The 25,148-nt window shown below is 42.2% G+C and overlaps 1 protein-coding gene across 6 annotated transcripts; it reads left to right on the top strand.

Moving 5' to 3' along the window:
- Positions 1–1,962: 1,962 nt before the first annotated feature.
- Positions 1,963–18,689, top strand: metap1d (methionyl aminopeptidase type 1D (mitochondrial)). 6 transcript variants are annotated; one of them, XM_061920921.1, is made up of 10 exons: positions 1,963–1,985; positions 5,848–6,014; positions 9,775–9,908; positions 9,970–10,118; positions 14,190–14,232; positions 14,300–14,463; positions 16,058–16,155; positions 16,223–16,270; positions 16,333–16,411; positions 16,483–18,689. In XM_061920921.1, coding segments are annotated over exons 1-10 (969 nt in total). In that variant the 5' UTR covers positions 1,963–1,983; the 3' UTR covers positions 16,568–18,689. The 6 variants fall into 6 exon arrangements, with proteins under 6 accessions (XP_061776905.1, XP_061776907.1, XP_061776904.1 ...); XM_061920923.1 differs by having other exon boundaries at positions 9,759–9,908; XM_061920920.1 differs by lacking the exon at positions 1,963–1,985 and adding an exon at positions 2,669–2,757 and having other exon boundaries at positions 9,759–9,908.
- Positions 18,690–25,148: the final 6,459 nt, after the last annotated feature.

The raw sequence follows: 25,148 nt of genomic DNA, 5'->3' as shown, positions 1-25,148 counted from the left end.
TATGTACAGACTAAGTGAGCATGGAGAAAGAAACTAAGAAGATCCATGACTATGTACAGACTAATTAGATAGATAGTACTTTTTTGATTAAGCATGTAGAAAGAAACTAAGGAGATCCTTGACTATGTACAGACTCACTGAGCATAAAGAAAGAAACCAAGGAGATCATTGACTATGTACAGACTAAGTGAGCATGGAGAAAGAAACTAAGGAGATCCTTGACTATGTACGGACTCAGTGAGCATGGAGAAAGAAACCAAGGAGATCCTTGACTATGTACAGACTCAGTGAGCATGGGGAAAGAAACTAAGGAGATCCTTGACTATTTACAGACTCAGTCAGCATGGAGAACTAAATTAAGGAGATCCTTGACTATGTACAGACTCAGTAAGCATGGAGAACTAAGTTGAGGAGATCCTTGACTACGTACAGACTCAATGAGCATGGGGAAATAAACTAAGGAGATCCTTGACTATGTACAGACTCAGTCAGCATGGAGAACTAAATTGAGGAGATCCTTGACTATGTACAGACTCAGTGAGCATGGAGAAATAAACTAAGGAGATCCTTGACTATGTACAGACTCAGTCAGCATGGAGAACTAAATTGAGGAGATCCTTGACTATGTACAGACTAAGTGAGCATGGAGAAAGAAACTAAGGAGATCCTTGACTATGTACGGACTCAGTGAGCATGGAGAAAGAAACCAAGGAGATCCTTGACTATGTACAGACTCAGTGAGCATGGGGAAAGAAACTAAGGAGATCCTTGACTATTTACAGACTCAGTCAGCATGGAGAACTAAATTAAGGAGATCCTTGACTATGTACAGACTCAGTAAGCATGGAGAACTAAGTTGAGGAGATCCTTGACTACGTACAGACTCAATGAGCATGGGGAAATAAACTAAGGAGATCCTTGACTATGTACAGACTCAGTCAGCATGGAGAACTAAATTGAGGAGATCCTTGACTATGTACAGACTCAGTGAGCATGGAGAAATAAACTAAGGAGATCCTTGACTATGTAGACTAAGTCAGCATGGGGAAAGAAACTAAGAAGATCCTTGACTATGTGCAGACTCAGCGAGCATGGAGAAAGACACTAAGGAGATCCTTGACTATGTACAGACTCAGTGAGCATGGAGAAATAAACTAAGGAGATCCTTGACTATGTACAGACTCAGTCAGCATGGAGAACTAAATTGAGGAGATCCTTGACTATGTACAGACTCAGTGAGCAAGGAGAAATAAACTAAGGAGATCCTTGACTATGTACAGACTCAGTCAGCATGGAGAACTAAATTGAGGAGATCCTTGACTATGTACAGACTCAGTGAGCATGGATAAATAAACTAAGGAGATCCTTGACTATGTAGACTAAGTCAGCATGGGGAAAGAAACTAAGAAGATCCTTGACTATGTGCAGACTCAGCGAGCATGGAGAAAGACACTAAGGAGATCCTTGACTATGTACAGACTCAGTGAGCATGGAAACAATAAATTGAGGAGATCCTTGACTATGTACAGACTCAGTAAGCATGGAGAACTAAGTTGAGGAGATCCTTGACTATGTACAGACTCAGTGAGCATGGAAAAAATAAATTGAGGAGATCCTTGACTATGTACAGACTCAGTGAGCATGGAAAAAATAAATTGAGGAGATCCTTGACTATGTACAGACTCAGTGAGCATGGAGAAATGCCGCCATAGGCAGACCTGGCTCCCCAGAGAAGACAGACTGCATTCAATGTGCACAAAGTGAGGTGGAAAGTTCCTTACAAGCTGCCCACTGTACCAAGACATCAGAGACATATACTTCCCACAAACTGCAAATACTCAAAGATAGTTTGAAACCATGACAATGAACCAAAAAGTCCCCTCGCTGCTGGGGGAAGTAAAGCAATGTGCAAACAGAAGCAAGATACTATGTGAGAAGAAAAGGACATCCAATGGAATACAAGCACCATCAAGACTATCAAGCATGTGAGTATTCTTGCACTTTTTGTACCATATGGACATCTGTACATAGACCTGCCTACAAACACAGCAGATACCTGGAAATACATTGTTGATATTTATCTTTACTTTCATGTCTACATATATGCATCTATATTTACTCCAATGTCTACATAAATACATCTATATTTACTGTCATGTCTATATTTACTTACATGTCTACATAAATACATCTATATTGAAAGGTATGGCACAATTCTCTAGTTTATTTTATTTAGTGTTTACATTGTTTTAAGGTGCAATGTGACACGAGTCTGTCCACAGAGATAATAGATCTATATTTTAACTGTACATAGTTTTAATTTTGATGGGTGTTTAAGTTTGATACATTTTTATTGTATTGATTGTGTTTTAATGCTGACTTTGGCAATGTAAATATATGTTTACATGTCAATAAAGACCCTTTGAATTGACATTGAAATTGAATAGAGAGAGAGAAAGAGAGAGCGAGAGAGAGAGAGGGAGACACACACACACACACACACACACACTTCTAAACTTGCATTACTTTCGCAATTAACGTCATTACACGTTGCTGCTGGAATAAGATAATAAAAGATGATTGGCCAGTGTGCCAAATAAATGACTGTTTACTGCTCATTACTGTTGGAATAAAGATAATAAAAGAAGACGATTGTGCCCAATGGGAACGTTGCTGCGTGTCACGTGACCGCGGTGAAGGTGAACACGTGACCAGTAATGGCGTCCTCCGGCGCTGGCCGACTAGTAAGAAGATCAGGTAGGCGAGATGACTGACTCTTTCTCGGCTGTAAAGAACTCACTGATGACTGACTCCTTCTCGGCTGTAAAATAACTCACTGGAGTGTCAAAGTCACTCCTCCATCATCTTCCTGCGTTTAGAAGTACATCTTTCTTGTTTAGCAGGTCACTAACTGAGCACACACCACGACCTCCGGGTTCTCGGGCTCCGTCTATGCACTGGAACCAGAGCTTATGTTAGCATCTCGGGCTCCGTCTATGCACTGGAACCAGAGCTTATGTTAGCATCTCGGGCTCCGTCTATGCACTGGAACCAGAGCTTATGTTAGCATCTCGGGCTCCGTCTATGCACTGGAACCAGAGCTTGTTAGTATCTCAGGGTCCGTCTATGCACTGGAACCAGAGCTTGTTAGTATCTCAGGGTCCGTCTATGCACTGGAACCAGAGGTTCTGTTAGTATCTCGGGGTCCGTCTATGCACTGGATCCAGAGGTTCTGTTACTATTTCAGGGTCCGTCTATGCACTGGAACTAGAGGTTCTGTTACTATCTCAGGGTCCGACTATGCACTGGAACTAGAGGTTCTGTTAGTATCTCAGGGTCCGACTATGCACTGGAATCAGAGGTTCTGTTAGTATCTCGGGGTCCGTCTATGCACTGGAACCAGTACCCTGGGGTTGTTAGTACAGACTCAAAGCTTTTGTCTACATAATGCTCTTAAACTAAAGAAGTTATTTATAAAAACTATACAGTGTTTATAATGTAATGTGATAATAATAATCCATCCATCCATCCATTTTCTACCGCTTATTCCCTTTCGGGGTCGCGGGGGGCGCTGGCGCCTATCTCAGCTACAATCGGGCGGAAGGCAGGGTACACCCTGGACAAGTCGCCACCTCATCGCAGGGCCAACACAGATAGACAGACAACATTCACACTCACATTCACACACTAGGGCCAATTTAGTGTTGCCAATCAACCTATCCCCAGGTGCATGTCTTTGGAGGTGGGATGAAGCCGGAGTACCCGGAGGGAACCCACGCATTCACGGGGAGAACATACAAACTCCACACAGAAAGATCCCGAGCCTGGATTTGAACCCAGGACTGCAGGAACTTCGTATTGTGAGGCAGACGCACTAACCCCTCTGCCACCGTGAAGCTAATATATAATAATAATAATAATGCAAGTGACCTTTTAAAGTGAACTTTTATTTCTGATTGCTGTAAAATTGTTTATCATTGTACTGTAATTGGAAGGTAAATAACTTTGTTTTTCTAAATAAAAATTGAGTCTTATTTCTGTAAGAAAACATTTAACTTAAATACATTTTTAACATCTTACAATGCATTTTTTTTCCAAGTTAGAAAAGCTAGATCACTGCATTCTCGCTTGTTCCTCCGTGTTGATGGGCTCATATTACCCATCCGATTTGAAGCTGCAATATTCCCACAACAAGAGATTTAAAATGGCTTTGTAATCGTATTTTTTGTTCCACCTGATTTTTGTTATCTTGCGGAACTTCTCAGTGGCGAGTCCCCAAGGCGCTCTAGCTTCTGTCTGTGTTTCCCGTGTGTGCGGTCTCGAATGAACGCGAGGCTCAACAATTCTGATTGGTGAACATGTCTGTCACTCAAATGCCAGTGACGGCGGAGAAAGAAAAACCCCATAGGAGCACTATGTTGGTTTTAAGGACCTTCTGCAAAAAACTAGTCAAAGATCATCTCTAGGTCAGCGCTCAAGTGTTTTTAAGGATCCGGTGCAAAAATGTGACTCCCTTAAAGTTGTCTTGACTGAAGTTGCCGTCCACCAGTAAAATAGCCTAAATGACAAAAAAGAGAGGACCTTAAATGGAACCTTGAGGAACACCAAAGTTATTTCTATCACTATTTAGGACATTAGTGGTCTATGCTTGCTAGCAAAATCTAATGTCAATGCAAGGATCCGTCCACGTCTTTGCAGTGGTCCCAATTTTCCCATAAACAAAAGCACTCTAGTGTTTTTAGGAATGTACTGCAAACATGTTTGTTTAGAACCGAGCACAGGGGCCAGCATCTTGTCATTCCTGGGCTGCATTTGGCTCCTGGGCTGCAAGTTGAATAGACAGCCTTCTGCTTTACCGCATGTAGCAAAGAGCGTTACTGACAAAAAAGGATGTAAGTTTGATTGAAGGAAGTCATTAGTACTCATGAGATTTAAGTTTGCATTATTGATAAAAAGTGGACAATTCATTGTCCCGTATTTCCTTGAATTGCTGCCGGGGCACTAATTAATTTAAAACCTCTTCTCACTCCTGCGCTTACCAAAGGCATGCGGTAAAGGTAAGCATGCGCTAATTAGTTCAAAACCTCTTCTCACTCCGGCACTCACCAAAAGCATGCAGTAAAAATTTGAGTGTGATGTAAGCTTGGACCATAAATCCTATTGAATAGCTCTTAATCTTCCTCCCTTCATGCGATTTCAAATTACCGGTATTGAAATCAGCCTCCTCCATTTTGAAAAGGATGACAGGGGAAGTTTCACTCGTGACGTCACAAATTTGACCTGGCGGTAATACTAAGCATGCGCTAATTATGTTGTGAAGCGAGTTTGACCCGGCAGTAATTCAAGGCAGGCGCATACTATATGCCCGGCGGCAATTCAAGGAAATACGGTATTTATTTATTATAAGACATAGTTCATGTATAAATGAATGACTGTAGGTTTTATTTCGGAAATGAAAGAATATTAAAAAACATAATAGAAGTCAACATTTTGAAACAAACTCAATTATCAACACTTGACCTTCTTGCTGCTCCGTGTTAAAGACACGTGCTTGTGTTGCTGACTTACAGTATGCTCCTTAAGTGTCCCAATTAGTCTTTTCCACAACTTCACTCCATCAATAAGAGAATATAAAGTTGTTGTTTTTTATTGTAATGTAGGCAAAACAAGGTTTTTAGTTTATACTTTTCCTTAAGTTCTACCCACCTTCTGTGAAAAGCAACATTGTAGTATATTCCATAAAGGCAGAGCAAGTTACGGGGTTGCTGGTGGTCAGTTACCAGGTCTCAGTATCAGTGTCCAGGTGGTTGCTGTCATCCAAAGGCTGCTTTTTGTCCTTTGCTGCAGGAGCGGCTGGTCTTCTTGGAAGGATGCACTGTCTTCAACAGCGGGGGTCTTCCCCAATGCCACTGTGTCAGCAACATGGCCGCTTCTTCTGGGAGAAGTGGAAGAAGGCCCACTCCCACAGTGTAGTTCTCCCTGCTACTGTTCGACCTGCCCTTGCAGTACCAAAGGTAAAACTTTGACACCTGATAATTTTGCTCTATTAAGTGACCAGACACAATTAGGTCATGTATTTTTTTTCCTGTCAGGAGTTTTATGGCATTCTTGTTGAATCGATGCTAAATAAGCCTATTCTGGGGATGTAGTTCTAACCTAAATAAGGACTGTGCCGACATCGATTTTGATCGGCCCATTTTGGTGAAAAAGGACATGATCTGCCGTTACCGATTAATGCCGATATCAAACACTGATCCTCTCTGGCTGACAAGCAGCTAATGATGGGTCTCCGTCCACAGTGTAGAGCCGCTCCCTTAAACTAATAATAATCACCATCATTACCTCAAATAAACTATGTTTTAAGTCATATTATGGAGGATGAGGCTCAACATGTTACACACCAAGAGAAAGCCAGGAGCAGGCATGATAAGAACTATGGTTGGGCAATATAGCCTTTTTTTAATATCTCAATGTTTTTAAGGCATATCGCGATACATGATATATATATCTGGATATTTTGCCTTAGACTTGAATGAACACATATAATGACAGCAGTATGATGATTCTATGTGTCTACATTCAAACATTCTTATTCATATATGCTACTTTTAAACTCTCATGCAGAGAAGGAAATCACAACTAAGTCCATTTAGCAAAACTATATTTATTAAAGTTATTAGCAGGTGACTTTTCAAATGATGCTACATATTAGCAGTAATGCTACTTTTGGTGGCAACGCTTGTACCACACACGGTTGTCTGTTTGACATCTTCCCGCTTGAAGCCGAACCACCGGCAGACGATGGACCCCCTACTGTTTTTCTTGGGAATTAATTCTTCCTCCATTAGCACCTTCTTTCTCTCGTATTACCACTCGCACGGCTTTGTTAGCATCACAGCTAACGTTACCCAGTCTGCTACCTCTCTGCTGGGCGAGGGCGTATACATATGTGACTGATGAGGTGACAGTATGTGACGTGTGAGGTGACAGTATGTGACGTGTGAGGTGACAGTATGTGACGTGTGAGGTTACAGTATGTGACGTGTGAGGTGACAGTATGTGACGTGTGAGGTGACAGTATGTGACGTGTGAGGTGACAGTATGTGACGTGTGAGGTGACAGTATGTGAGGTGTGAGGTGACAGTATGTGACGTGTGAAGTGACAGTATGTGACGTGTGAGGTGACAGTATGTGACGTGTGAGGTGACAGTAAGTGACGTGTGAGGTGACAGTATGTGACGTGTGAGGTGACAGTATGTGACGTGTGAGGTGACAGTATGTGACGTGTGAGGTGACAGTATGTGACGTGTGAGGTGACAGTATGTGACGTGTGAGGTGACAGTATGTGACGTGTGAGGTGACAGTATGTGAGGTGTGAGGTGACAGTATGTGAGGTGTGAGGTGACAGTATGTGACGTGTGAAGTGACAGTATGTGACGTGTGAGGTGACAGTATGTGACGTGTGAGGTGACAGTATGTGACGTGTGAGGTGACAGTATGTGACGTGTGAGGTGACAGTATGTGACGTGTGAGGTGACAGTATGTGACGTGTGAGGTGACAGTATGTGACGTGCGAGGTGACAGTATGTGACGTGCGAGGTGACAGTATGTGACGTGCGAGGTGACAGTATGTGACGTGCGAGGTGACAGTGTGTGACGTGCGAGGTGACAGTGTGTGACGTGCGAGGTGACAGTGTGTGACGTGTGAGGTGACAGTATGTGACGTGTGAGGTGACAGTATGTGACGTGTGAGGTGACAGTATGTGACGTGCGAGGTGACAGTATGTGACGTGTGAGGTGACAGTATGTGACGTGCGAGGTGACAGTATGTGACGTGCGAGGTGACAGTATGTGACGTGTGAGGTGACAGTGTGTGACGTGCGAGGTGACAGTATGTGAGGTGTGAGGTGACAGTATGTGACGTGTGAGGTGACAGTATGTGACGTGTGAGGTGACAGTATGTGACGTGCGAGGTGACAGTATGTGACGTGCGAGGTGACAGTATGTGACGTGCGAGGTGACAGTATGTGACGTGCGAGGTGACAGTATGTGACGTGTGAGGTGACAGTGTGTGACGTGCGAGGTGACAGTGTGTGACGTGCGAGGTGACAGTGTGTGACGTGCGAGGTGACAGTATGTGACGTGCGAGGTGACAGTGTGTGACGTGCGAGGTGACAGTGTGTGACGTGTGAGGTGACAGTGTGTGACGTGCGAGGTGACAGTATGTGACGTGCGAGGTGACAGTATGTGACGTGCGAGGTGACAGTATGTGACGTGCGAGGTGACAGTATGTGACGTGCGAGGTGACAGTATGTGAGGTGCGAGGTGACAGTATGTGACGTGTGAGGTGACAGTATGTGACGTGTGAGGTGACAGTATGTGACGTGTGAGGTGACAGTATGTGACGTGTGAGGTGACAGTATGTGAGGTGTGAGGTGACAGTATGTGAGGTGTGAGGTGACAGTATGTGACGTGCGAGGTGGTGGTGAGATAGGCACCAGCGACCCCAAAGGAAAAAAGCGGTAGGAAATAGATGGATGGAATATCCGTATATGATTGATACTGGAGTGATCAACACGATATCTTTATTTTCTCCCAAAAAAAGTATTGTTGTTTTTCATGTTTACTAACTCGGGGAACAATCCCGTAGACCCAGGAGGACTTTCAGGGGCAAAACCCCAAGATATTTAAATGAGTAGCAGAAAGTAGTCTTTGCTTTTGTGTACTATTGACTTTGTTTTGATCAAACGATGTTATGCACCGACTCAGCGTGAATGCATTAAAAAAAGTACAGTTAACACATGTGATCGGTGTTGGTATCGACTGATCTCACTCATGGATGCTCCATATCGGCAGCATGAAACTTTGATGGAATATCCCCAATGGTGACAACTTTAAGGCTGCTCTGGTTCTTGCCTGCTGAATAATAAGTGGCAATAAGGCTGCACAATTCATCAAATGTAATCGTGGCCGCTACGATTAAATGAGGGTGATCGTCGGCGATATTAACATTTAAACGTTTGAGTACTTCCACAAGCAACAGTCAGCCGACCACCAGGGGGCGACCATCAGTGGACTTATGTGAGCGTGAGTCAGAGTGAGTGAGAGGGACAGCAAAGAAGATGTCATAAAGTTGTAGAAAATATATTCTGTGAGCAGTAAAGTGTGTTCCTTGTCATCATCTTATTTCACTGCATATTTATTTTGACTTTTATTTTAGAACTATTTTTTATTCCGTTTCATTGTGAAACCAATGCCCAGTTAACCTGCCGTTTGCTGACAATACGAAGGGCAAGAGGAATGTTTTCCATGACTTAGTGAATAATAGTGATTTCAATATTGATAAAAACTAATGGTGATTATTATTTTGGTGATGATGGTGCAGCTCTCAGGGGCAACTAAGTGGACAGACAATATTCCTTTCAGAAGTGCTGGTACTCAGTGACAGTCACATGACTTTTTCTAAAACTGTATTTCAGGGATTCTTCAACTAGGTGGGCTCCAACTAGTGGTACGCCAAAGAATCACTTCATTAAATATTTAGACACAGTGTTACTGGTCAAACTGTGTGTAATATAACAGCTGCCACACATGTTAAATATACTTTTTAAATTCAACTTCTTCCTAGTTTTGATGACTATTGAGGCCTACTATGCTACTGAATTTTAATGTTGGTTATTATAAGTGTTTTCTTGGTGAAAAAAGTGTTTATTAGAATTTGTGTAACCCACTGTTCTCTCTCCTGTCTGACTTGTAAGCACATTGTGCGCCCAGATTACGTCAGCACAGGACTGGTCCCAGAGTGGCCGGACTACATAGAAATCCACAGTCCAGAGCAGATCCAAGGGCTGGCCAGAGCCTGCCAGCTAGCCCGACATGTGCTGCTCGTAGCCGGAGACAGTCTGAAAGTAGGCACCCGTCTTGCTTGGTTCCAGACTCAACTTCACTGACATGTTGTTGTTGTTCCAGGTTGGTATGACAACAGATGAAGTAGACTTCATTGTACACCAGGAGACTATCCGCCATAACGCCTACCCCTCCCCTCTTAGATACGGGGGTTTCCCAAAATCTGTTTGTACGTCTGTGAACAACGTGGTGTGTCATGGCATACCTGACAGGTAATTTATCATCTATCTCACAGCATCTACACATCAATATTGTTGTATGTTACACCTAAATATGTGTAACAATGTAGCAAGAGTTTACAAACATTATGCTAAAGAATTTGGTTGGGGGCCGAAAGCTGACTGCATGATAAGTAACACTATACACACACACATGTACATATTATATTAATATGTTATATATTTGTGCATATATGTGTGTAGATATATACAGTGGGGGTCAAAAGTGTACATAAACGTGTAAAGAACATCATGTCATGGCTGTCTTGATTTTCCAATCATTTCTACAACTCTCATTTTTTTGTGATGTAGTGATTGGAGCACATACTTGTTGCTCACAAAAACATTCATGAAGTTTGCTTCTTTTATGAATTTATTATGGCTCTCCTGAAAATATGAGCACATGTGCTGGGTCAAAAGTATACATACAGCAATGGTTTGACCCAGCAGATGTGCTCACATTTTCAGTAGAGCCCTAATAAATTCATAAAAGAAGCAAACATCGTGAATGGTTTTGTGAACAACAAGTATGTGCTCCAATCACTACATCACAAAAAAAATAAGAGTTGTAGAAATGATTGGAAACTCGAGACAGCCATGACATGATGTTCTTTATAAGTGTATGTAAACTTTTGACCACGACTGTAGATATACAGACAATGTACATACAACTATATATATTAGTTTTAAAGTTATATGGATATTAAATATATGTGTAATGTAATCAAATAGGAATCTGAATAAATGTTTACCGAAATCGCTGCGCTAACGTTAGTGTTTTATAATTATTTCTTACAATCTATATGTGCCTTCTCCAAGTGATCACAGATGTTTTGACACCTAATCTGCCATCACAATGATTTAAATCTGCAAACTAAATGGAAGAGGGAAGTTAGTCAAACATGTAAGAATACAGTACAACCTGCGGTGAAACCATAGATTAATGCACTTTTGCATTTCTTTTCCTTTCACTACATTCCCACATGTATTACATGAGTTGGGAAAGTGGAGCATTAGTGCTCAATGATAAAGGAGCTGCTGGGATCTCTTGGTGAGGTGCAGTCAGACACATTTTACAACTTTCTACATGACTTTATTTATGATCAATACATCAATTATAGACATTTACTTATCGGTTTTATAACTGTCCATGTCCGACTTGCAATGCATGTAAAATGGAGGATTTCCCCATTTTACTGCTGTGTGGTGCTTTTCTCCACCACACAGCTGAGCATTGATAATCATTTGTGGCGAAATAATACTTTAGTTAGCATTGATTAAAGCAAGCTATAACAGACTGAACAACAAAACAATACTTTAGTTAGCATTGATTAAAGGCCTACTGAAAGCCACTACTAGCCACCACACAGTCTGATAGTTTATATATCAATGATGAAATATTAACATTGCAACACATGCCAATACGGCCTTTTTAGTTTACTAAATTGCAATTTTAAATTTCCCGCGGAGTTTCTTGTTGAAAACGTCGTGGAATGATGACGCGTGCACGGGACGTCACGGACTGTCAGGAAATATTAGCGCAGCACCACTTGGGGCTAAAAGTCGTCTCTTTTCATCGCGCAATTAAACAGTATGCTGGACATCTGTGTTGCTGAATCTTTTGCAATTTGTTCAATTAATAATGGAGAAGTCAAAGTAGAAAGATGGAGTAGGGAAGCTTTAGCCTTCAGCCACACCAACACACGGTGTTTCCTTGTTTAAAATTCTCGGAGGTGAAGCTTTACTATGGATCAGAGCGGTCAAGCGAACATGGATCCCGACCACTTGTTAACCGGCAGGTTTCGGTGAGAAAACTGTGTTAAAAAGTCGCCCCTTACCGGAGATCTGTGGAGTTTGCGCCGTCCTTGTATCTGCCGTCGACTTCCCTCAGACACTGGCCTCAAGACACACCCCTCCGACTATCAGGTACTATTTAATCTCACTAAAACACTAGCAACACAATAGAAAGATAAGGGATTTCCTAGAATTATCCTTGTAAATGTGTCTAAAAACACCAGAATCCGTCCCAATGCAATCACCTTTTTTTTTTTAACTTTATTTTTATTCTATTTTATTTTTTCTAGTCCTTCGCTATCAATATCATCATCCACAAATCTTTCATCCTTGCTCAAATTAATGGGGAAATTGTCGTTTTCTCGGTCGGAATAGCTCTTGCTGCTGGAGGCTCCCATTATTAACAATGTGAGGACGTGAGGAGCCCTCACACTTGTGACCTCATCGTCTGCAACTTCCGGTAAATGCGAGACTTTTTTTTCAGCACCAAAAGTTGCGAACTTTATCATCGATGTTCTCTACTAAATCCTTTCAGCAAAAATATGGCAATATCGCAAAATGATCAAGTATGACACATAGAATGGACCTGCTATCCCCGTTTAAATAAGAACATCTCATTTCAGTAGGCCTCTAAAGCAAGCTATAAAAGACTGAACAACAACACATAACTTCAACTAACAACCCCCGCACATCAGACTAGGGATGCACCGAAATTAAAATTTGCGGCCGAAGCCGAATAAAATTTAAACGCTTGGCCGAAGGCCGAATACCGAATAATGAATGCAGCCTTGAATAAATATGTAGACATGTTTTTCAAACAAAGTAATTTTTTATTGAATATTGACATTTTTTTAATATTCCAGTAGTCTTTGCCTTTCAAAAAAAGCACAATTTTTCATTTATATTAGGCCTTCAAACAAAACATGCATTCCAAAAAAAAAATAAAGTGCATTAAAGTGGATAAACCCACAACAAATGAATTATTGTCCTTTTTGTCAAAAGTCTGCTTAGCCACAGTAGATATGCTAATAATGTAAACAGAGGCCCCACTAAATCTCAATAAGTGTGTGCTTGTAACCTCATACACTTATACAGGTAGCCTACACAACAGGCTAATAATGTAAACAGAGGCCCCACTAAATCTCAATAAGTGTGTGCTTGTAACCTCATACACTTATACAGGTAGCCTACACAACAGGCTAATAATGTAAACAGAGGCCCCACTAAATCTCAATAAGTGTGTGCTTGTAACCTCATACACTTATACAGGTAGCCTACACAACAGGCTAATAATGTAAACAGAGGCCCCACTAAATCTCAATAATTGTGTGCTTGTAACCTCATACACTTATACAGGTAGCCTACACAACAGGCTAATAATGTAAACAGAGGCCCCACTAAATCTCAATAAGTGTGTGCTTGTAACCTCATACACTTATACAGGTAGCCTACACAACAGGCTAATAATGTAAACAGAGGCCCCACTAAATCTCAATAAGTGTGTGCTTGTAACCTCATACACTTATACAGGTACACAACATATCCCAACGTCACTGCACGTTGGTTGATTGCGTCACCGCGTCAAAAACTTGCGTCACACGCCAATATTCGGCCTTGTTTTTAACTCATTCCACCGAAGGCCAAATGTGGCTTTTTTTGCCATATTCGGCCGAATATATTCGGTTACCGATTAATCGGTGCATCCCTACATCAGACTCTGACGAAAGAAGTGTAAACATTGAACATTATGTGAAATTTGGACTCTTACCTTGTTTACTTCCCTCTAGACCTCCTTAAAGTTGGGTATTCAATGAGAAAAGTCAAGAAGCAAACATGGAGAAGTGTGGAGAGTGTTTTGCATATCACCCATCATGCATTGTAGTGAAAGTATGTATTTAAAATCATAAATGGGGTTTGAATGTGTTTTATAATGTCCACAAAGTTCAATGGAGGTGTGTTATGTGCAACTTTATTTGTTGGTTATAGGTCCTTTATACCACAAGTGGGAATAGTTGTTTGGATTGGGTCATAGACATTGATTCTGTGCTTAACTCCCTTCCAAATGTAACCCATGATCATTGACGATGGTTGATAAAATAACCCACAAGAGACTGGCTAGATCACTCCGGATTGAATCACGGGGAACTAAATTGAGCCAAAAACACGGCGTGGGCCAATTTGTGATGGCGGTGGGCCGTAGTTTGGACACCCCTGCCATGCCCTGCGTGTGTGTGAGATCCAGAATTAACTGTGTTGTTGATGTGTCTGCAGCCGGCCACTTGCAGACGGTGATATCATCAACGTCGATGTCACTGTAAGTTTACAGATCAACGCACACAAAGATGCTTGGAGCAACAGTCATTCAGCCTCTCCCCACTTAGGTCTATTTGGATGGTTACCATGGTGACACATCGGAAACCTTCTTGATTGGCCAGGTGGATGAGGTTGGGCGGCGACTGGTTGCCACGGCGAGGCGCTGCAGAGATGAAGCTATTGCAGTTTGCAAGCCGGGTGCACAGCTTTGTGTCATTGGGAACACTATTAGGTATGCACACACACACACACTCACACACACACACACAAACACCCAAACACACACTTCGTTACCAGCAATTCTACAATTAAAGGGGCCATATGTAAAAATGTGGCCAGAAATGGTACTGTAATCATGGTCAAAATTGTGTAGTCTCCACCCCCTCTCCCTGACTGAGGTTTCCAGATACACAGTCCAATCCACCTGGATAGTCGGCAGGCCTATATAGAAGTGTCATTTACAACACTTTATATGTATACAATACAGTAGGCAGGCCTATATAGAAGTGTCATTTACAACACTTTATATGTATACAATACAGTAGGCAGGCCTATATAGAAGTGTCATTTACAACACTTTATATGTATACAATACAGTAGGCAGGCCTATATAGAAGTGTCATTTACAACACTTTATATGTATACAATACAGTAGGCAGGCCTATATAGAAGTGTCATTTACAACACTTTATATGTATACAATACAGTAGGCAGGCCTATATAGAAGTGTCATTTACAACACTTTATATGTATACAATACAGTAGGCAGGCCTATATAGAAGTGTCATTTACAGCACTTTCTATGTATAGAATACAGTAGGCAGGCCTATATATTAGTTTAATTTACTGCCATTTATATGTATACAATACAGTAGACAGGCCTATATATTTAATTTACTGCACTTTCTATGTATAGAATACAGTAGGCAGGCCTATATGCTCAAGTTCAGGCTAGTTATGATACATAGTTTTTACAACCATTTATCTAAAAATGTATACACAAGTTCAAGGGTTTCATCAAGTTTTTTGGGTGTTAAACTGCAAATCTTTGTGTAATTTACAGCCCTTAAGCAATGTTCATTGCTAATAAAGTCCTCTAAATTTAAAGTATGGCTAAATGCATTCTTGACTTCCCCTTCCTTGCTGACCACCAAGTGACCCCAGGGGCTAATATGAGCTGTGAAATAATGTCAATGAATTGAAAGCATTTAGTTTTTTCATATATAGGATACACATGTTTCTATGCATTTCTGGTTTTGGAGAGCCAAACCCTCCAATTTCTTTCGGCCGTGCAGTTTGGCCCTGAGGAGTGTTCCTTATTTCCAATTTTGAAAGGGGGCAACCCTATTAACCGGGCTAGCATGCTAACATTGTTTGCAGAAATATACTATCTTTGTTAGACAAGATCACAGACTGTATTGGACAATATAGTTGACACACCAAATGTATTAGAAAAGGTAAATGCCTGACTTACATCAAGGAGGAAATGAGCAAGTTTGACATCAGAAGGAGACCATTGAGTTTTTTCGTCTTTTTTGTTCCTGACGTTGTCATGAATAAGTTGTGAATGGTAAGTTTTACATGGACTAAGGTCTGACATGTTTAGTAACTTTACCAGTGGCAACCCGGATTTTACACACGCATTTATGTTAGCACTCATTGCACCACTGTACCTACTGTATGTGTGCTGTTTTACATCTACCTATGATTGCTCTCATACAATACATATGATTGTTTTGCAACATTTATGCTAGCATTCATTGAAACACTGTACCTATGTAGTATGTGTGCTGTTACACAACTCATACGATGGTGTTGTTCTGCAGTGAAATTGCTCAAGCAAATGGATTCCAGGTGTGTCCTTATTTCATTGGACATGGCATCGGCTCCCACTTCCATTGCCACCCTGAGATCTGGCACCACGGTAAGACCTTGCTGTGTGCTTCATGCTTGTATTTATTTACCACCCAGCACTCCCTTTCATGTTTTAGCCAACGATAACGACATGACCATGGAAGAAGGCATGGCCTTCACCATAGGTGAGTGGAAAAGTCCATAAAAGGTGAGGAGTTTGGCTCGATGATTTCTGCTTTGTTGGCAGAACCCATACTGATGGAGGGCTCTCCTGAGTTTAGAATCCTGCAAGATAAGTGGACTGCAGTGTCCACAGACCAGAAAAGGTGATTTTGAACAGTCTTCATGTCATGAGAAGTGAACGGAGATCAATACATGCGATTTATCCTTGGTGCAGGTCGGCTCAGTTCGAACACACGCTGGTAGTTACGTCTGACGCCGTCCAAGTTCTCACCAAGTTGCCAGAGGAGGACAAGCTGTGACCTCAGGAGATTTACTTGACTTGAAAAACATCCAACAAACTTCAATGTGTCTATTTCACATTTCAATATATTTTCTCCCTCACATTTGAAAATCTGCCTTTTGAAAGAAGTTAACAATTAACCGGACACGTCTCTCTTTTTCAATCCAACCGCGCCTCAACTTTATACTTTATTTTTATGTGTAGCATGCATCAAACTTAGAGGATAAAAAAAGTGTTCCTATTTTTTTTTTTAATCGCTATTGTAACGCATTTAAGTTGGGGACATTTATAAAGTTAGCCTATAAGGTTTGTCTATTTGGGGTGAGGTGTAAAGTCAAGTAGACCTGGCAACAATTGAGCCCCAATAATTATCTTTCACTACAAGGTAACAATGTGTACTGTTAGAATCCTCTTGTGCTCCAGGTTTAGTTATCTCTAGTACTGGGGAGCATCTGTCCTCTTGTACTCCAGGTTTAGTGATCTGTAGTACTGGGGAGAGTCTGTCCTCTTGTGCTCCAGGTTTAGTGATCTGTAGTACTGGGGAGAGTCTGTCCTCTTGTGCTCCAGGTTTAGTGATCTGTAGTACTGGGGAGCATCTGTCCTCTTGTGCTCCAGGTTTAGTGATCTGTAGTACTGGGGAGCATCTGTCCTCTTGTGCTCCAGGTTTAGTGATCTGTAGTACTGGGGAGCATCTGTCCTCTTGTACTCCAGGTTTAGTGATCTGTAATACTGGGGAGCATCTGTCCTCTTGTACTCCAGGTTTAGTGATCTGTAATACTGGGGAGCATCTGTCCTCTTGTACTCCAGGTTTAGTGATCCGTAGTACTGGGGAGCATCTGTCCTCTTGTACTCCAGGTTTAGTGATCTGTAGTACTGGGGAGCATCTGTCCTCTTGTACTCCAGGTTTAGTGATCTGTAGTACTGGGGAGCATCTGTCCTCTTGTACTCCAGGTTTAGTGATCTGTAATACTGGGGAGCATCTGTCCTCTTGTACTCCAGGTTTAGTGATCTGTAGTACTGGGGAGCATCTGTCCTCTTGTACTCCAGGTTTAGTGATCTGTAGTACTGGGGAGCATCTGTCCTCTTGTACTCCAGGTTTAGTGATCTGTAATACTGGGGAGCATCTGTCCTCTTGTACTCCAGGTTTAGTGATCCGTAGTACTGGGGAGCATCTGTCCTCTTGTACTCCAGGTTTAGTGATCTGTAGTACTGGGGAGCATCTGTCCTCTTGTGCTCCAGGTTTAGTGATCTGTAGTACTGGGGAGAGACTGTCCTCAGGGACGTTGCTGTTCTTGCCTCACTATATCTGTGGAAGTGTGTAGTGCTTCACTGTGACTACCGTGGGAGACCAGGAATTACTGATTTTTAAAAAAATGTTTATTGTTAAGGATACAACATTATGCAGAGGTGTACTTTGAACAATTGAGTAGACAAATGAGGGGCTGGAAATATTTTCTTAATATTATCTAATTAAGAAGTACTATTAATCAATGTCTGTTAGCCCATTCATTGAGTAAGCTTTCATAAAACAAAATGATATGATGTACTCTGCTACCTCAACTTAAGAGATAAGAGCTATCTCGGGACTAATTTTTGTGTTTCTGAGGGAGAAGCATCCACACCGTTAGTTAGGCTAGTAAGCCATTCTTACTTGCTATCATTAGCGTGTAGCTGGAGGTGAACATAAGGAGAAGTAAATGATCTTGACTCGGCATGTAGTCGACATGGGGAGCAATGCTCGTCTGCACCGCACTGAGGCAGCGATGTTGAAATAGTATCATTTATCCATGAAAATATGGAGAAGCTGTCAATGGAGTGTTTAGTGGAAAAATAGCTGGAAGGAGACACAGTAGGACTGCTGTCCAATATTATTTTATTACTTCATAAAACTACTGTAATTGCTTATTGTTTTGTTTTTATAGCATATTTATCATCTGAAACTAGTTCTTCTGAAAAGGCATGTTACATCTTGAAATGGTGCTCATTTAAATATCAAATGATCAGCTCCCTCATCAAGATCCTGAATCGACAGTTAAGAAAAGTCATCGACTTTACATATGCCCAATTTTACAAATTGACTTCCTTAATTACCAAAGTTATTGTTTTGTAAGTAAAACCAAATAAATATGTTTTTCAGTTTACTTTGCTGGATTGGTTTGAATGACACTTTGGAACTCTAAGGGAGCCCTCCAAAGGAACAATATTTTGTCATTGTTTGTTTGAGTGATCTAACTGTATTTTTTAAATGACGTTTGTACAAAAATGATGTTTTTGGAGGTTGACTTATTTTCTACAGGGTGTTGCTTTGCTGCATTTCTTTACGTTTCAAATTCACTAACTGTAGGGGGAGGCAACAGAAATGTTGTCCATTTCTGCTTAAAAATCACTTATGAGTGCCCTATTTTTCCAAATATTACACCTTTAATCCCCAGAAGATGAAATCCATTATGGATTATATGCACTTTTTCATCAAAAGTATTCAGACATCTCTCAATTACAGTAAGTTTAATAAAAAAAAAAAGTGAGTTAGTCCCCATTTGGCAGCAATAACTGTGTCCTGGGAAGACTTTCTACTATGTTAACTTTATTGTGTGTCCATTAATCCAGAATAACATTTGTAAGGTCAGAGGTCACTGCTGTCATTTTAAACTGGTTGCTGTGCATAATTGTCCAGCAGATGGCAGCATAAACGTGTCCAGCAGATGGCAGCATAAAAGTGTCCAGCAGATGGCAGCATAAAAGTGTCCAGCAGATGGCAGCATAAAAGTGTCCAGCAGATGGCAGCATAAAAGTGTCCAGTAGATGGCAGCATAAAAGTGTCCAGCAGATGGCAGCATAAAAGTGTCCAGCAGATGGCAGCATAAAAGTGTCCAGCAGATGGCTGCATAAATGTGTCCAGCAGATGGCAGCATAAAAGTGTCCAGCAGATGGCAGCACAGCCTTGTCTTCCCTGGATTGTTTTTGCAAGCACCCTGGAAGTAAGTAACAATGTTTTCACATCTTGATGCAGGTTTGTGAGCAAGACTTATACATTGTTACATTATACAGGACGCCACAATTCTGCTTCATTTTTACTCTGAAACTAGAGTTGTTATTGTTTACTTTCTTTACCCCGAGGGCACATGTTCTGTCTGAACCAAGGCAGCACACATCAAGTTGGATGGACATTGATTTGAGCAATTACAAGCCCTTAAATCACTTAACAATGCTGTCTATTTCTATGTTATGGTGCAAACAGGCCAGTCGGGGACTAATACCAGTGTAATGTTTGAGTGGGGATAGTTTGCAGTGTCGAGTTCTTCTTCTTCTTCCTGTGCAGCCCAAAAAAAAACAAAATATGTGATGAAAATCATGTCCACTATATTGCATGATGAACTTCATGATTATTGTGTAATCGTGTCTTAAGGGAAGACACCTCAGCTTGAAAAACGCATCCTTGAGGGTTTGCTAACTTCGCAGTCATCAAGGTGTGCTGTGGGTGTGGCGCACAAATAAAGGTGAGTCTGTCCAGCCAGGAAATGATTCACATGATATGATTTTGTTTACCATGGAGATAAAAGACCAACGGCACGTTTGTTCTCGACCCGAATATTTACGTAATCCAATTTTATGATGCTTTTGAGGACACGTTGTGAGGTGAAGCGTGTATTAGGCAACAGAGGTGGGGAGAAAGTTGGCAAGCATGAAGGATTTCAGGAGGAGCTGGGAGTGTCAGACATGCTTCATTCCTTTCCAGCATGTTGGGACTCATTCCCGGCCTGCACTCTTTTCTAAAACCATCTTGCTTTTCCAAAGGAGTGTTGGCCACACATTGTCTAGTTCCTTGCTTTTCCAAAGGAGTGTTGGCCACACATTGTCTAGTTCCTTGCTTTTCCAAAGGAGTGTTGGCCACACATTGTCTAGTTCCTTGCTTTTCCAAAGGAGTGTTGGCCACACATTGTCTAGTTCCTTGCTTTTCCAAAGGAGTGTTGGCCACACATTGTCTAGTTCCTTGCTTTTCCAAAGGAGTGTTGGCCACACATTGTCTAGTTCCTTGCTTTTCCAAAGGAGTGTTGGCCACACATTGTCTAGTTCCTTGCTTTTCCAAAGGAGTGTTGGCCACACATTGTCTAGTTCCTTGCTTTTCCAAAGGAGTGTTGGCCACACATTGTCTAGTTCCTTGCTTTTCCAAAGGAGTGTTGGCCACACATTGTCTAGTTCCTTGCTTTTCCAAAGGAGTGTTGGCCACACATTGTCTAGTTCCTTGCTTTTCCAAAGGAGTGTTGGCCACCCATTGTCTAGTTCCTTGCTTTTCCAAAGGAGTGTTGGCCACACATTGTCTAGTTCCTTGCTTTTCCAAAGGAGTGTTGGCCACACATTGTCTAGTTCCTTGCTTTTCCAAAGGAGTGTTGGCCACCCATTGTCTAGTTCCTTGCTTTTCCAAAGGAGTGTTGGCCACACATTGTCTAGTTCCTTGCTTTTCCAAAGGAGTGTTGGCCACACATTGTCTAGTTCCTTGCTTTTCCAAAGGAGTGTTGGCCACCCATTGTCTAGTTCCTTGCTTTTCCAAAGGAGTGTTGGCCACACATTGTCTAGTTCCTTGCTTTTCCAAAGGAGTGTTGGCCACACATTGTCTAGTTCCTTGCTTTTCCAAAGGAGTGTTGGCCACACATTGTCTAGTTCCTTGCTTTTCCAAAGGAGTGTTGGCCACACATTGTCTAGTTCCTTGCTTTTCCAAAGGAGTGTTGGCCACACATTGTCTAGTTCCTTGCTTTTCCAAAGGAGTGTTGGCCACCCATTGTCTAGTTCCTTGCTTTTCCAAAGGAGTGTTGGCCACACATTGTCTAGTTCCTTGCTTTTCCAAAGGAGTGTTGGCCACACATTGTCTAGTTCCTTGCTTTTCCAAAGGAGTGTTGGCCACACATTGTCTAGTTCCTTGCTTTTCCAAAGGAGTGTTGGCCACACATTGTCTAGTTCCTTGCTTTTCCAAAGGAGTGTTTGCCACACATTGTCTAGTTCCTTGCTTTTCCAAAGGAGTGTTGGCCACACATTGTCTAGTTCCTTGCTTTTCCAAAGGAGTGTTGGCCACACATTGTCTAGTTCCTTGCTTTTCCAAAGGAGTGTTGGCCACCCATTGTCTAGTTCCTTGCTTTTCCAAAGGAGTGTTGGCCACACATTGTCTAGTTCCTTGCTTTTCCAAAGGAGTGTTGGCCACACATTGTCTGGTTCCTTGCTTTTCCAAAGGAGTGTTGGCCACACATTGTCTGGTTCCTTGCTTTTCCAAAGGAGTGTTGGCCACACATTGTCTGGTTCCTTGCTTTTCCAAAGGAGTGTTGGCCACACATTGTCTGGTTCCTTGCTTTTCCAAAGGAGTGTTGGCCACCCATTGTCTAGTTCCTTGCTTTTCCAAAGGAGTGTTGGCCACCCATTGTCTAGTTCCTTGCTTTTCCAAAGGAGTGTTGGCCACACATTGTCTAGTTCCTTGCTTTTCCAAAGGAGTGTTGGCCACACATTGTCTAGTTCCTTGCTTTTCCAAAGGAGTGTTGGCCACACATTGTCTAGTTCCTTGCTTTTCCAAAGGAGTGTTGGCCACACATTGTCTAGTTCCTTGCTTTTCCAAAGGAGTGTTGGCCACACATTGTCTAGTTCCTTGCTTTTCCAAAGGAGTGTTGGCCACCCATTGTCTAGTTCCTTGCTTTTCCAAAGGAGTGTTGGCCACACATTGTCTAGTTCCTTGCTTTTCCAAAGGAGTGTTGGCCACCCATTGTCTAGTTCCTTGCTTTTCCAAAGGAGTGTTGGCCACCCATTGTCTAGTTCCTTGCTTTTCCAAAGGAGTGTTGGCCACCCATTGTCTAGTTCCTTGCTTTTCCAAAGGAGTGTTGGCCACACATTGTCTAGTTCCTTGCTTTTCCAAAGGAGTGTTGGCCACACATTGTCTAGTTCCTTGCTTTTCCAAACGAGTGTTGGCCACACATTGTCTAGTTCCTTGCTTTTCCAAAGGAGTGTTGGCCACCCATTGTCTAGTTCCTTGCTTTTCCAAAGGAGTGTTGGCCACCCATTGTCTAGTTCCTTGCTTTTCCAAAGGAGTGTTGGCCACCCATTGTCTAGTTCCTTGCTTTTCCAAAGGAGTGTTGGCCACACATTGTCTAGTTCCTTGCTTTTCCAAAGGAGTGTTGGCCACCCATTGTCTAGTTCCTTGCTTTTCCAAAGGAGTGTTGGCCACACATTGTCTGGTTCCTTGCTTTTCCAAAGGAGTGTTGGCCACACATTGTCTGGTTCCTTGCTTTTCCAAAGGAGTGTTGGCCACACATTGTCTGGTTCCTTGCTTTTCCAAAGGAGTGTTGGCCACCCATTGTCTGGTTCCTTGCTTTTCCAACGGAGTGTTGGCCACACATTGTCTAGTTCCTTGCTTTTCCAAAGGAGTGTTGGCCACACATTGTCTAGTTCCTTGCTTTTCCAAAGGAGTGTTGGCCACACATTGTCTAGTTCCTTGCTTTTCCAAAGGAGTGTTGGCCACACATTGTCTAGTTCCTTGCTTTTCCAAAGGAGTGTTGGCCACACATTGTCTAGTTCCTTGCTTTTCCAAAGGAGTGTTGGCCACACATTGTCTAGTTCCTTGCTTTTCCAAAGGAGTGTTGGCCACACATTGTCTAGTTCCTTGCTTTTCCAAAGGAGTGTTGGCCACACATTGTCTAGTTCCTTGCTTTTCCAAAGGAGTGTTGGCCACACATTGTCTAGTTCCTTGCTTTTCCAAAGGAGTGTTGGCCACACATTGTCTAGTTCCTTGCTTTTCCAAAGGAGTGTTGGCCACACATTGTCTAGTTCCTTGCTTTTCCAAAGGAGTGTTGGCCACACATTGTCTAGTTCCTTGCTTTTCCAAAGGAGTGTTGGCCACCCATTGTCTAGTTCCTTGCTTTTCCAAAGGAGTGTTGGCCACACATTGTCTAGTTCCTTGCTTTTCCAAAGGAGTGTTGGCCACACATTGTCTAGTTCCTTGCTTTTCCAAAGGAGTGTTGGCCACCCATTGTCTAGTTCCTTGCTTTTCCAAAGGAGTGTTGGCCACACATTGTCTAGTTCCTTGCTTTTCCAAAGGAGTGTTGGCCACACATTGTCTAGTTCCTTGCTTTTCCAAAGGAGTGTTGGCCACACATTGTCTAGTTCCTTGCTTTTCCAAAGGAGTGTTGGCCACACATTGTCTAGTTCCTTGCTTTTCCAAAGGAGTGTTGGCCACACATTGTCTAGTTCCTTGCTTTTCCAAAGGAGTGTTGGCCACACATTGTCTAGTTCCTTGCTTTTCCAAAGGAGTGTTGGCCACACATTGTCTAGTTCCTTGCTTTTCCAAAGGAGTGTTGGCCACCCATTGTCTAGTTCCTCCACACTAAACTCAGCCAACCTGGCCTGTGGCTTTGTGCACAACAACAATTACTTTCTAAGTCATAATGTCATGCTTGCATAGGCAATGATCTTCTTCTCCCATCTTCTCAGACACCAGCTGGTCCTCGGTGTGATTTATCACACTTACCTGAGACTCGGCTGAGGAGCGCCTCAGGAATTCCAGGATTCCACCTCAACCTCAGAAACACGGTGAGTCCGCTTGTAAGACTTGTGTGAGCACATCTGTCTTATTACACACCACTGAGGCATCAGTGTCTTATTACACACAACTGAAACATCTGTACTATTACACAGGACGGAAGCATCAATGTCTTATTACACAGGACTAAAGTGGCACAATATAGGACTCATGCAGTCCCTTTAACACAACAGACTTAGTCAACTCAACTGAGAGCTAACAAAGCAAGTCCTCACAACTTAAATTGAACATTTAGTTCACTGCTGTGTCTCTCCACTAGTTCTGTGGTCCCCAACTACCAATCCGGGGACCGGTACCGGACCGTGATGCATTTGAAGAAACAGAATTATGAAACTTAAACATATGTTTTGAAACATAAATTATGGGCCTGCTGCAATGCCAGCAGCCCAATTTATTATTGCTCGTATTTCATACTTTATTATTATTGTTCTTCTCTCTTATTTTGCCCCGGATAATACAAGACAAACCGGCCAACAAAACCCCACATATGTTATACCGTCAGAAAGGTGCCGCCCACGCCAACGAGGGAACCCTAATTGGGAACGTTTTGTGTTACCATGGCGACACTAGTCACCAATAAACAAAAAAAAAAAGTGCCAATAGAATGGGTAGGCCCCTTTTATAATGGCGGATGTTTCCAGCAGAAGACTCCAAAAAGACATGATTATCTCATCTTGTAGCCCAGCCATACTTTCACGTTGCTTGTCCTGTCTTGTCTTGTCTTGTCTTGTCTACTTTAACCCTGACTAAAAAGTTTTGACATCAAATGTTTGGTTTTGGCTGGATGGCCGTCAGAAGGAAGCGAGCGCCATCGACCTTCCTCTGGATGGCCTTTACTCCATTTTACTATCGTGTAGAAGCCCCTGAAAATGTGCTTTTCTTTGGTGAACAACCTGTCCTCACGGCCACATCTTTTATGCCACTGTCATGTGTTTCGGCAAAAACCATGACACACATGTCCTGTCTTAGAAAATGACACTTTTACGGAGCTCATGTGTCCCATGTGGCTTCTGATGGGCCTCAAAGC

This window comes from Nerophis ophidion, linkage group LG14 (assembly GCF_033978795.1).
Source record: "Nerophis ophidion isolate RoL-2023_Sa linkage group LG14, RoL_Noph_v1.0, whole genome shotgun sequence".
In the NCBI taxonomy this organism is placed as follows: domain Eukaryota; kingdom Metazoa; phylum Chordata; class Actinopteri; order Syngnathiformes; family Syngnathidae; genus Nerophis; species Nerophis ophidion.
The sequence above is the reverse complement of the archived record's forward strand: the minus strand, read 5'-3'. Positions and strand labels throughout refer to the sequence as shown.

Coding starts and splice junctions, on each gene's coding strand:
- metap1d (XM_061920920.1), top strand. CDS start 2,718: ATGGCGTCCTCCGGCGCTGGCCGACTAGTAAGAAGATCAG. Junction 2,758..5,847: donor CCGACTAGTAAGAAGATCAG/GTAGGCGAGATG, acceptor CCTTTGCTGCAG/GAGCGGCTGGTCTTCTTGGA. Junction 9,909..9,969: donor TAGCCGGAGACAGTCTGAAA/GTAGGCACCCGT, acceptor TTGTTGTTCCAG/GTTGGTATGACAACAGATGA.